Source organism: Quercus suber, unplaced genomic scaffold, assembly GCF_002906115.3.
Source record: "Quercus suber isolate HL8 unplaced genomic scaffold, Cork oak 2.0 scaffold_143, whole genome shotgun sequence".
Lineage (NCBI taxonomy): Eukaryota > Viridiplantae > Streptophyta > Magnoliopsida > Fagales > Fagaceae > Quercus > Quercus suber.
Window position 1 is genome coordinate 1,174,609 of NW_027069604.1, and position 13,825 is coordinate 1,188,433.

The 13,825-nt window shown below is 34.2% G+C and overlaps 1 protein-coding gene and 1 long non-coding RNA gene across 3 annotated transcripts; one reads left to right on the forward strand and one right to left on the reverse strand.

Annotated features, from left to right (window-relative positions):
- The first annotated feature begins 1,904 nt into the window (after window positions 1-1,904).
- LOC112025240 (uncharacterized) lies at window positions 1,905-8,273 on the forward strand. 2 transcript variants are annotated; one of them, XM_065776867.1, is made up of 9 exons: window positions 1,905-3,379; window positions 3,916-4,479; window positions 4,958-5,215; window positions 6,875-7,159; window positions 7,247-7,330; window positions 7,426-7,491; window positions 7,585-7,650; window positions 7,744-7,806; window positions 7,909-8,273. In XM_065776867.1, exons 2-9 carry the CDS (start codon window positions 4,249-4,251, stop codon window positions 7,939-7,941), a joined length of 1,086 nt encoding a protein of 361 aa, XP_065632939.1. In that variant the 5' UTR covers window positions 1,905-3,379; window positions 3,916-4,248; the 3' UTR covers window positions 7,942-8,273. The 2 variants fall into 2 exon arrangements, with proteins under 2 accessions (XP_065632939.1, XP_065632940.1); XM_065776868.1 differs by lacking the exon at window positions 7,585-7,650 and having other exon boundaries at window positions 1,906-3,379.
- Window positions 8,274-8,987: 714 nt separating this feature from the next.
- On the reverse strand, window positions 8,988-10,510 carry LOC136068936 (uncharacterized). Its single transcript, XR_010630236.1, has 2 exons — window positions 9,875-10,510; window positions 8,988-9,618 (listed from the first exon to the last, which is right to left on the reverse strand). It is a non-coding gene; the product is annotated as an uncharacterized LOC136068936 (long non-coding RNA).
- Between the last annotated feature and the right edge of the window lie 3,315 nt (window positions 10,511-13,825).

The window sequence follows — 13,825 nt, forward strand, 5'->3', positions numbered from 1 at the left end:
TTAGGGGTCATTATATATGGAGCAATAGGGCTACTTAACGTTGTCATCAAATCTAACCCATTGGTCCTATTGTTTGCTCAATTTTAGAAATTCTCAAAATATTTTTTCTTTAAAAAAAAACATGTAGTTCTCTTAATAATATAAGTATATTCCTATAAATAAAATAATATTTATAAATTTTGAATCACATTAATAGCAATCAGATTAGTTGGTACAAAAAATTTCATTTGTTTTAACATAAGAATATATTTCTTTCTATATTACCCAACCACATTTCAGAAACATCCACACTAGATTATCTATTTTGTACTCTATTTCAATAAAATATCAATTTATTTTATTTTATTCTCTTTCTTCACTCATAACAACCATCATCAACTCTCTTCTTTTGTTCTCAGGATATGTAAAAAATAATTTATAAAAAAATGAATGCAAAATAAATAGTGTTAATGTAAGTTTACATAATTCTGTAGCTATTGATCGATTTTTGTATTTCACATAATTATACATAGACTAATGTAAAAGGTTTTGACAGTTAGTTGGGAAAATGTGGATTTTTTTTTTCTATTTTACAAAAACTAATGTACAAAATGCTCTTCAAAAGTTAGATTTATAACACGGGACAAATGATATATATTTTGTTGGTTCTGAAAAATGATATTTTACATTCTCACTTTAGAGGGGAAAAAATCAAAAAACATTATTACCATTTTTGGGTTGTGTGCGCAGTACGTTAACTCTATTTATAAAGTGATTGTAAATATCAATTCTATTTTTTCAATCAATTATTTAACAAGTTATGTTTTTTATTCAAATTATTTATTAAGTTTGGTGATTTAATAGACTTTTTTTATTTATTAAATTATTCATTCAACTAGAAACCTTTATTTCCATGACCAATATAAATCCTCTTAATTAATGCGTTATAGTCATTACAAATGAAAACTCCAATTTTATCAATAACTTTCAATGAGGGTTTTGAGTTTATAAAGAACTTGTAATTTAGATCTTGATTTCACATGAACATCTTATTCTCGTATCTAAATCACATACAACAAATCTTGTTGACTATAAGTCTATAAAATAATGTTCAAATATTCATTCTACAATAATGCCTGAAAAAAGAAACTTTTATTATATTATACAAAGATAATGACATACAATTGGATTGTAGGAATTATCTTTGATTAAGAAAGATAATGCTTACGATTTGCTGGGGAAAGAGAAAAGATATTATTTTGAAATCCATGTCTATGCATGGAATTATCGTTAGATTCCATTGAATGCCTGACTCAAACTGAGTTCAAAGAGAGGCTTTGCATGTTAACTATGCGGTTTATGCCGTCCATGCCTACATTCGGTTATTTTATTGCAACCTCTACTCCAGGGGTTAACAGGTTTGCCTGCTTGACAATTCGTTTGACTGGTTCCCTTTTTGCTGCAGGGAATAGAGTTCCCATTTCCAATAGCTCCATAACCAACACTTTTGGCATCTGTATAGCTAGTGAGAAGCCCAAAAAGCATAAACATGCAAAGGGAGAGAATTATTGCTTTGGACATAGCCATTGTGGGAAGAGGAAGTGACCGTCTCGAAATGCCTATAGTTTTGCTTTAATTGACAGCGCGGGCCCTGGAGTTTTTCGAAATTAGGCTTGTTCGATATATATAAGGAAAGTTTTCCTAAATTAGGCTTGTTCGAGACAACCAAAAATTAGTGTCTATATTGTCTTATTGACATTTGACCCTTTCTCCTCAAAAAAAAAAAAGACATTTGACCCTTTCAATTTTCATTCTACTGTACCCTCTTTATTTTTGGGGAGTACAGTACCCACATAAATTCTAATCATTAATTTTGTATTGTTTTGATCTTAACCGTTGGTTTAGTTTTAGTGGGTACCGGTTATTGGTAAAACAATTCAGATAGAACCTCTCTCAATTTTTCTCTCGCGTTCTCTGCATGCATCTTTGTTTCTCTCTCATGTTCTCCACTCCTCTCAGATTGTTTCTTCTTGCATTCTCACGTGAAGGTTTCTTCAAAGTTGAAAATTTCAATGTCGTCGTTTTGTTTCCATTTTTCTTTATTTTTAGGATTACCCATTTGAAAATGTAGATATATGAACTCTTTATTTTCATTGATTTTCTTGTGGGTATTGTGTATGGGGTCGGTGAGGAGGAATCCTCAATCTTCTTCATGCAGTTTGTGTTGTGGTATTGTAATTTCTCTATATTTCATTCACTCCGGTTCTATCGCACTATGTTTGTGTTGTATGGGTTTGTGGGTTCAATTTCACTGAGTTCTTTGGGTGTTATCCTGGGTTTTTGTGGCTGTGAATTTTAGAGGGATTTTCAATGGGTCTTTGGGTATCTGATTTTTCTGATGAGCTGTGGTTATTCAATGGGTCTTTCTGTTTTCTGTGGGTCAATGAGTTTTCATTGGGTCTGGGATTTTTCTGTTGATCTCTCTTGTTCTATCGTCTCTTTATGTTGCTGTGAACTAAACTTTTTTGTTTATATTTCCTCTATGGAACAATTACAAGTTGTGGAGAAATTTTGTTTGTTGTGTTATTTATAGGATCAACAAACAATGTGTGTTTGTGTTTCTGAATAAAGATTCTCCTTGATGATTGCAATAAAGAAACATGAGTAACGATCTTAAACTTTTTTTATCACATAATATTTCTTGCTTTTAATTTGTATTATTGATCTTATGTCATTAACATACATATTCATAACCCAATCATTTTATGGTAATTGATATACTGTAAAAGAAAAAGAAAATTACTTAATGTGATATACAATTTTTGTATGCCAAACTTCAATTTCTTTTTATTTTTGACTAGTAATTGGAATAAGGACATGTCCAATTAAGTCACAAGATTTGTGTACATTCACTGTGTGGCTATTTGATCTATTTGAAGGGTCTTGAGTATGCATGTGAACAGTTCAGTAGTAGAATAGGCATGTATATTCACAATGGACTTCTTTAAATGGAGGTGCAAAATGAGGCGATTAAAATTTCATCAAATAGAATTTTTGTTGTGAATTTGAAGTCAATTTGCAACTTCTTGGGATGCTCCTAAATGTTTGATAGCATTTGGAGAGGATTAGCTGCTACCATTGATTCAAGATTTAAGGGTGAGCATATGCTGTATGAGGATCATGGTGACAAAGTTATTATTTTTGCAAAGCCTTTCTCAGATAAACTATTTTGGATGAAATCATTTTCAAGGTTCTAAAGCTAGGTGCTCATTGAATAATTGTCAATTAGCAGGTAATTCGCACTACTGTGTTGGCTTGGTAGTCATTGTCATCAGAGTGGGTATATGCTTCAAACTGTACCATCCAAACTGAGAAAGCTATAGCAGGAAACACTTATCAAGTGGGTAACCTAGTTGCTTTTTTTGCCAATAGAATGACCTGTTAAATAGATATGTTATCGTCTCTAATTTTATATTCAATAGTTTACTGTTTACCTTACTATAATTAGGTCTGATTCATTTAAACTTTTAAGAAAATATACTCAAACCTCTTTATAGTTGCTCTATTTCCAATACAGTCAGGTGACATCTACCCTAAATTGGTATGATGAATACTGTTGATGTTTTGAACTAATATGAGATATTGGGAATCAACCTCATAAAATAGTTATATCCAAGGATATCAAGGTTAAAGAAATTTGTAAGACCACATTTCAGTTATCACTTGTAAATTGGCATATTAAATTGAAATAATAATAATAATAAAGTTATCAGTGGAAAGCCTCTCCTTCTATATTTATTTGTTGACACTTGAGATTTTTTTGGATTGAGTAGCCAAGCTGGTTAAGTACAGTACAATATTATATAAAGTTAAATTCTTATTTTACCATTCGTCCCCTTTCTAATAAACTTATGGACAAGGATTTCCTCCAAACAGGTTTGGAGGAATTCCTTCAAACAGGAGCAGGTGTCACTTAAAAGGAGAGACACCTCAGCTAGAGTCATGTGCAACGCACATGACCCATTTACCTGTGGAGTAGCTGTTAACCCTAACAGCGTTAGCTCTTTCTTCTCAAAACACACACGCACAGCCACTTTCTTCTCCAGCACACCTACGCACAGCCACTTTCTTCTCCAACACACCCACACAGCCTCACGCCTCTCTCTCACAGCCTCAACCTCTGTTTTCTGAGCAACCTCAACCGTGAAAGCTCAATCTCAGACCGGCATCTCAACTTGAGGTCTGACCGGCAAGAGCTTGTGAGGCGGAATGGACGGCGGCCACATGCAGCAGCCGCCGCTCTCACCGGACCAACTGGACAGCCCTCCTCTTCATCTGCTTCCCCCGTCGCTGATTCCGCCCCATTCAGTTTCTCACTCAGCTAGTGCCGCTCCCATAAATTTGCCGCCAAGGACCACTGCTCCCACCGCTCCTACAGCTCCATCGTGTCTCGGCATTCTCCCTAACAGTGACAAATGCAATGGTCCTCAATTTGTTCAGGTCTGATTTTTTTTTTTTTTAAAACATTGTTTTTTTAAAAGATAATTATTTCCTCAAATTGGTTTCTCAAATTGCATTACATTTGAAATTTGAATATTTGTCCTTATGATTATGGACATAGATGAGTTCTATAGCTTAAAAGCTTATGGTTTTGTTGGTTTTGAATGGGTATTTATTGTTGGTTGCCAGGATTTATATGCTACTTATTTTTTGGGAGTTTTTGAGTATAATTTTTGTTGAATAGGATGTTTAGGTATTTTGAGTTCTGAATATTGTTGTTGTTGTTGTTGATTGTGACTGTTTATAAGACTATAAGCAACTACGGTTTATTAATTTCTGTTGATTGTGACTGTCGTTGTTGTTGCTGATTTTGAGTTCTAAATATTTCTTGCTGTGTTTATTAAAAAAATTAAATATTGTTTTTTTCATATTGAATATTCTTAACACTATTGCTTTTTTTATTGGTTTTTGGATTTAGGAAGAAGCTCAAGTAAAACCTATTGATGGCAGTCCAAACACCCCCAGTAAACACAATAAGGAAATTAAAGCACCAATTATTGGAATGAAATTTGACTGTGACGATAATGCATATGAGTTTTACAAACAATATGCTCATAGAATGGGCTTCAGTGTAAGGAAACAGTATGTTAGGCGAGGAAGTGCTGGACATATTAAGAGGAGAACATTTTGTTGTTCAAAAGAAGGTGAACGAGCTATTGACAAACGTCGTGAACAGGTATCTTTTCATCACCCAATTTCACGAATTGGTTGTTTAGCACAAATGACTTGTCAACTTCAAAAGGATGGTATGTTAGAAGTTGTTTCTTTTCACGAACAACATAATCATGAGTTTGCTTCTTCTCCAATGAAACACATGTTAAGATCAAATAGGAAAATAACACCTGCCCAACAAGCTTTTGCGGATGATGCAGAAAAATCTGGGGTATCAATAAAACAAACCATAGATTTGTTAAGCATGCAAGTTGGTGGTTATGAAAATCTTGGGTTTTTGAATGTTGACTATAAAAATCATGTAAATTCCAAGAGGAGGGAGGCTTTAAAGAGAGGAGATGGTCGTGCTGTGATGGATCACTTTAGACAGATGCAATTAGAAGATCCATCTTATTTTTATTCTATACAACTTGATGATGATAATCAAATTTTAAATATTTTTTGGGCTGACTCTAGATCTATAGTTGATTATGGACACTTTGGGGATGTTGTATGTTTTGACACCACTTATCGAACAAATTCATATGGTCGACCCTTTGCTCCATTTATTGGGGTTAATCATCATAAACAATCAATTGTCTTTGGTGCAGCTTTACTTTATGATGAAACTATAATGTCATTCAAGTGGTTGTTTGAAACTTTTTTGAGTGCAATGTCAGGAAAACAACCAAAAACTATATTTACAGATCAATCTGCTGCAATGGCTAATGCAATAGAAGATGTGTTTCCTGAATCAAATCACCGTTTATGTGTGTGGCATATTTATCAGAATGCTGCTAAGCGTTTACATCATATATTTAATTCATCAAACCAATTTCGAAATGATTTTAGTCATTGTGTGTATGATTTTGAAGATGAAAATGAATGGATAGTTGCTTGGAATGACATGCTTGAGACATATGATTTAACTGATAATCCATGGTTGCGTGAAATGTTTGATGTGAAAGAGAAATGGTGTATGGTATACGGTCGACATATGTTCACTGCTGATATGAAAAGCACTCAACGCAGTGAGTCAATGAATAGTGTGCTAAAGAAATACTTGAAGCCAAAACATGGTCTTTTGCAATTTTTTGGACATTATTCTAGAGTATTGTCTGACAAGCGAAGTCAAGAACTACAAGCAGAGTTCAAAATGAGACAAACAACACCAGTTTTACTATTTGATTTTGAGATGTTGAGACACGCTGCAAAGTTGTACACTCCAGAAATATTTAAAATGTTTCAAGATGAATATGTGAAGATTGTGGATTGTACTATTTACAAGGCTAGTAAATCTGATTCTATCACAGAATACAAAGTGAAATATCGAAACAAAACTCAAGAGCACTTAGTCAAATATGAAGCCTCAACAACGACAGTCCAATGCAGTTGCATGAAGTTTAGCTTTTTGGGAATTCTATGTTCCCATGCTTTGAAAGTTCTTGACAAGAAAAATGTTAAGAGAATTCCAGCCCATTATGTATTGAAAAGATGGACACAAGATGCAAAGGCTGGTTCTATCAAGGACTATCGTGGCATTGATGTTAAAGGTAGTGCTCGAGAGTCAGTGGGAAAGCGTCTTTCTCACTTGAGTCACAAATGTCTTCAAATTAACACACTTGCAGCAGAGAGAGAGATGATGTATGAACATGTTGATAAATGTTTTGATAAATTATTGCAGGATTTGCAAGAAATGAGAATTAAATGTTGTTTGTCCTCTATGGAGGGTGAGGTCCATGGTGAAGTTGTTCCCGAGAATGTTTTACAAAGTGACGGGGGATTTGAGTCACATGTGGACGTTTCTCAAGGCATATGTGGGATCAAAACAAAACCTACTGTAGGTCGTCCAAGAGGAAGGTTGAAAAGTTCATTAGAAAGGAAAAAAAAAAAATCTAGTGGACAGAAGGATCAACCCAAAAAGACTAGTGGAGCAAGACAAGTTCAATCACGCAATGGCCTAAATAGAGTAAGTTCATTTACATTCCATTAAGAACATGAATTTGTAGATTCATAAATTTGTTTTATGTGACAATTGCTTTTTCTTCCCACATAGGTCGATTCCTCAGCCAATATTAATTCTCACAAAGAATATAGTAATGTTGAACAACCATCACAATTAGTAGATAACATAACTCAGGTATGATGCTACTACTTACATATTTTTTCTAATATACTATTAAACAATAACTACTATTAAAAAGTGACACAAATGTATTTAAATGTTATATACAGGAATCTTTCAGTTGTAGTAATTTGGTTGGACAAGACAATGTTGTTGGGTTAAATGGTCTGAATCAGGTATACTTATAAATTTTGTCTGATATCCTACTACCTAGTTACTTTCATTAGCATAGAAATTGAAATATTGATTTGTTTAAATGTTATACATAGGAATCTTTTGATTGTGAATTTTTGGTTGGACAAGACAATATTGTTGGGTTAAATGGTCTGAATCAGGTATACTTATAAATTTTGTCTAATATCCTACTACCCAGTTACTTTCATTAGCATAGAAAATGAAATATTGATTTGTTTAAATGCTATATGTAGGAATCTTTTGATTATGAATTTTTGGTTGGGCAAGATCATGTTGGGTTATATGACTTGAATCAGGTGTGTATAGTCGTTATGAATTTTGCTACAACTTAAACTTATATTTTCTATTTAGTTATTTTTTCCATACACTTATTTTATATTTGATGGCATATTTTGCAGGTTTCAATAGATCCTGATATTGACAACCTTTGAAAAACACCATATTGGTTGTTTTCCTTGTGTTTTGGATAGTTTTTGGACAACATATTGGCTGTTATATACCATCTAGTGGACAGAACTTTGACAGTATTTTTTGGACAGCACTTCTGACTTTGACAGATTTTTGGAGAGCATATCTGACAATGTGGATAGATTTTTTGGACAGCACAATTTGGACATCACAATTTGGACTGATAGATTTTGGATAATTTCATATGCAATGGGAAAGTTCATTTTTATATTTTTGTATTTATGTATTTGCATATTTGAACAAGGCAGCTTTAAATGAATGCAATAGAATGATATGGATGAAAATTTAAATTTAGCAATAGATTTGTTGAGCTTTTCTTTTTATTTGGCTCTCTTTAAGATTCAAGAATTTAAAATTTAAATATGAATTTGGTTGGCAGAAAACATTCAGGTGAAACAAATATAGCCTAAATTGCAGGCAAAGCAGGCAATAGATTTGTTGAGTTCTTCCTTTCATTAGGCTCTCTTTCAAGATTCACAAAGTTTAAACTTAAATATGGATTTGGTTGGCTTTCGTTCTCTTTGGCTTTTCTTGTCAAATATGTATTTAGACAACCAAATTCACCATGACAAAATGTGAGCTCTCTTTGGCTTTTCTTGTCAAATATGTATTTAGACCACCAAATTCACCATGACAAAATGTGAGCTCAAGATGTCCTGATGTTCCGTTTAAAGCACTAGACAAAATGTTCTGATGTTCCCAAGTTGTGAGCTCAAGATATTATGTAGTACCTAACATACAAAACCTCAATTTTGTCAGGTCTATAATATAAGATATTATTGACTTCTCCATTTTTTTAAGTACACAAAATTTTGCATTCACAAACAATAATATTTTCCGTACCTAATGCACCCTTCTCACAAAAATTCATACCACCCTTGGGATGAGGCACCGTGAACTAATTGACACAGGAGAAAATTACAGTAGTATGATAACTCCAAATTTATGAATGATGCTAAATTTCATTTTACACCATAGGATAATAATACAAATTAAGAAGGGAAAAAAAAATCCCAATGTGCAATATCCAAATTTATACTAAAGAATGAACATACAGCACAGAATAACAGTATCATTTACTGAAGTACAAAGCAGCAAATTTAACAGAGCTTCTCAAAACTCTCCAACTAAACTGGTGCCATAGTTCCTGTTCACTTTAGCAGGGTCAAGGCTACATATAATAGTTTCTGGAGCTGCTGACTGGCAATATACAACCTTAAGAATCATATCTTCCCCAATTTATGTTTCCAAAAGTTAGCGGAGTCTATCCGTTTACAACCTACCCAAATATGTAAACAGTGCAGCAAAAATAATATTTTTGGCATCGGGGGATACAAGTACAAAATCAAAATCACTACTTGACCAAACCGTTAAATTCAAATGTTGTCCTCTGCAGAAAATGTCATCCTTTTTGTAAGTCTGTCTGAACAGTAGCCAATTTCTCTTCATAGTTTAGAGTGTTGGCTGCAGTTAGAAGCATGTCCATTTTTTCTGATCCCTCTTCACGTTTACAATTCCATTTCTTTCCAAGGTTTTCAAATGCCCTTAAACTCCCATACGTTCTCTCTTTCTGTTTCTTTTCTAAAGTCTCATATGCTCTTTTTGCCTTGCGTATTGCCTGGATCCCTATATCACATTTTCTGCAAATAACAAATAGATAACACATTTGTCCCATCAGTGTGAGTTCAACAAACTAACTATTTAAAATCTAGGAACAGGAGACACCATGTAATTATCACAGCAAGCAAAAACTAGAATTAAAAATGGTAATTTTTAAAAAATTAAAAACAATAAATCTAATTATCACAGCAGGAAAAAACTAGAGTTAAATTATTCATATATATCACACAAAGCGTACCAAAATAAACTCAAATACAGAGGGATTTGGTAACAAACCTGGAAAAAATTGGAGCCTTGAAAAGATGGGTGGTAGGATTGGTGGTCCTTGGCGGCGAAGAGATGGGTGGGGGATGGGAATGGCAAAGAGAGAGAAGGCTGTTAACGGATTGAGAGAAGGGATGGGGCGGAATCGGCAGAGGAACGGCATGTGCAGTGGGTGGGCCGCCGTCCAGCGACGGGGGAAGCAGCGACGGGGGAAGCAGATGAAGAGGAGGGCTGTCCAGTTGGTCCGGTGAGAGCAGCGGCTGCTGCATGTGGCCGCCGTCCATTCCGCCTCACAAGCTCTTGCCGGTCAGACCTCAAGTTGAGATGCCGGTCTGAGATTGAGCTTTCACGGTTGAGGTTGCTCAGAAAACAGAGGTTGAGGCTGTGAGAGAGAGGCGTGAGGCTGTGTGGGTGTGTTGGAGAAGAAAGTGGCTGTGCGTAGGTGTGCTGGAGAAGAAAGTGGCTGTGCGTGTGTGTTTTGAGAAGAAAGAGCTAACGCTGTTAGGGTTAACAGCTACTCCACAGGTAAATGGGTCATGTGCGTTGCACATGACTCTAGCTGAGGTGTCTCTCCTTTTAAGTGACACCTGCTCCTGTTTGAAGGAATTCCTCCAAACCTGTTTGGAGGAAATCCTTGTCCTAAACTTATTAAGTTGTTAAGAGCTAATGGGTAGGATGAGGGAATGGTCAGATGAGTGAAGGTCTGGAATAGAGCCTTTCATGAGGTTATTATGGTCCTATCTACAAATGAATTCTTTTTTCCTTGTAATTGTAATTTGTCATACACGGAACACTTGGCTCATGGTTCATTATTTTAGATTTGTAGTCTTGGGAGAGTTAATTCATCAAATATTTTTCACCCCCAATTTTATAATCTGCTAAATATATTACCCCCTCAGAATCTTACTGCTCCATAGGTTGTAGACCTGAAAATCTTGGCTTTTTAGCGCCTTAGTTTTTGAACTATTATGTTAATTGGCATATTATTGATTTCTAATACATTTTCTACACTTGTAAATGGGCAGTGAAGCCAGTCATCTGCCAAATCTAGAACGTTCAAGGAAAAGGTGGATGCCATCCATCGGCAAGATATTTGCGGACTACTGTTAAGCATATACAACTTGTGAAAGAGCAAATTACTTTTAGTTGTTATAAAGTATTAGTTGTTGGAAAAATGTAGCTACAATGGTATAGATTCTAATGTGATATTATAGAGTTTTAGCCAAAAAAAAGTTATTGGCAAAACTTGATTCAATAGTGAAACTTAATTCATTTATGCATAGACTTCATATGTGTGTTAAAAGTTAAAACAATGACCTTTCCATTGAAAATATTAATTTTTGGTCTATATTATATCTTAAAATGCTGCTATAGGAGATTTACTAAGATGTTGGCCGTTTAAAAAAAACTTTAAAAAAAAAAAAAAAAAAAAAAAAGAGAGAGAGAACTTGAGTCTATAAATTCCAATTGCATATATAAATCAGTAGAACTTGAGCCCATAAAACTAGAGTTCAACAAGGTGTTCTATGGGTATTTCAATCACTTTTTCAATTACAATTATGTTTTAAGGGTATTTTAGTCATTTTCTAGGTTTAGAGAGTATTTTAGACATTTTTTAGGTTAAAAACTTGAACTTTAAATATTTGATTAATAACATAGTTATTGATTTTTTATTTTCTTGAAATTTTGCAAGTATAAAGAATATAAAAAAACAATGTAATCAAATGGTAAATTTGTCAAAATTCATATCCAATTAAAAAAATTAAGTGGCGTTACATTATTTAAAATTACACCAATTAATAACTATTTATTGAAATAATAACTTGAATATCTTGCCTACAAGGGCAAACCTCCAGCAGAAGCAGAAGAAGGTGAAGATTGAGTCAAAATGTGAGCTGTGTGATCATCCTTCTTAGACGGCATGCCATCTCTTGTGGGAATGTCCTTTTGCTAGAAACGTATGGGCTATAGTTCGAGGTGAACTTCAGAAATGACCCAACACAACTCTAGATGTTTTCCCATTGTTTCGTGGCTTGAGGTTTGGGCAATACTTGCTTGGGCAATTTGGAATGCAAGAAACAAATTCTATTTTGAAAGGGTACAACTACAACCGAAGGTTATCTTGGAGAATGCAATGGGACTGGCTGAATACCAGCGCCTAACTGCAGCTCAACAACATACCTGAGATTGTGTTCCCTGCCCTTTTGTCAATTCTTATTTTCTTGTATTTCCATCACACTAGGGAATATTTGTGCTGTTTTTTCCTTTGTCTGTTCTATACGGGATAGCCAAACCCCCCCTGTATACTCATTCTTTAGTTTCTTTTATACAAGTTTCTATCTTTTATCTCAAAAAATAATTTGATAAATCCAATCATTGGATTACATGTTTTTATGTTTTTAGCACTCATGCCAAAATTTGTGTCAATCAGACTTTATTTACTATTTAATCTATAAATTCATCTTCGATGCATAATTTTAAACTATAAAAACTTGAATTTTAAATATTTGATTAATGACATAATTATTAATATTTGATTATCATGTAATTTTGCAAGTATGGAAAATATACGATGATAATTTAATTCAATAATGGATTTGTCAAAATTTGCATAAAAAAAAGTAATGTAACTTTACTTAAAGTAATACAAGATGTAACTTGAACTTAATTATTTTTTTTTAAAAAAAGTTAACATCATAATTTATTGGTCAATATAATTTTGTTCATTAAATTTAATAAAAGAAGCAATATTTTTTTTCCCTTTATCCTTTGGGGGGTTGGGTTCTAATCTCCACTTTGATCGGTGATCGATTCAGCTGCTTCCTATCATGTCACTCCAAGAAAGGAGTTATTCACTTCATACAAAGCGGGAAACTTTGGGAGAGTGAAGATAGGCAATGATAATTATGCCGACAATGTGGGAATTGGTGATATTTGTGTTAGGGCTAACACTGGATACACCTTGATTTTAAAGGATGTGAGACAAGTTCCGGATATTTGCCTAAATTTGATTTCCACTCATGTTCTTGATAAAGAAGGTTATGGCAATTATTTCCGTGATGGAAAATGGAGGCGTAGCAAAGGATCATTGGTGTTTGCTAGAGGGAAGATTTGTTTTACACCTTACAAGACACAAGTAAGGTTGTGCAAGGATGTTGTTAGTGCAACTCAAGAGGATTCTTTGCCTAACTTGTGGCATAGGCGGCTAGCTCACATGAGTGAAAAAGGGTTGCAGATTTTGGCAAAGAAGTCTCTCATTCCCTTTGCCAAAGGTAGGTCACTAAATCCTTGTGATTTTTGTTTATTTGGCAAACAATATAGAGTTTCATTTAATATACTCTCTACTAGAAAACCCATTGTATTAGATCTTGTTTATTCTGATGTATGTGGTCCCTTTGATGTTGAGACCTTAGGTGGTAATAAATATTTTGTTACATTTATTGATGATGCTTCACAAAAGGTGTGGGTTTATGTTTTGAAAACTAAAGACCAGGTTTTTGAGCACTTCAAGAAATTTCATGCCATGGTGGAAAGAGAGAAAGGAAAGCTTTTAAAGTGTCTCCGTAGTGATAACGGAGATGAATACACATCTAATGAATTCAAGAGTTACGGCTCCGAGGAAGGCATTAGACATGAGAAGACAGTTCCTGGTACCCTACAGCAAAATAGTGTGGCAGAAAGGATGAACCGCACTATTGTTGAGAAGATCAGATGTATGTTGAGAATGGCTAATATGCTTAAGTCATTCTAGGGTGAAGCTGTTGTGACTGCATGCTACCTAATTAATAGATCTCCATGGTTTTGATATTCCAGAAAGAGTATGGACAGGGAAAGATGTTTCTTACTCTCACCTGAAGGTATTCGGGTGCAAGGCATTTGTTCATGTGCCTAAGGAACAAAGATCAAAACTTGATAGCAAATACACTCCTTGTATATTTGTTGGATATGGAGATGCAGAATTTG

Excerpts from the sequence above, each read along its gene's own strand:
- LOC112025240 (XM_065776867.1), top strand. The coding sequence starts at position 4,249 with ATGGACGGCGGCCACATGCAGCAGCCGCCGCTCTCACCGGACCAACTG. Across the intron at positions 5,216-6,874 it reads TTGACAAACGTCGTGAACAG|GATTTGCAAGAAATGAGAAT; the intron begins GTATCTTTTCAT and ends AAATTATTGCAG. Across the intron at positions 7,492-7,584 it reads GGTTAAATGGTCTGAATCAG|GAATCTTTTGATTGTGAATT; the intron begins GTATACTTATAA and ends TGTTATACATAG.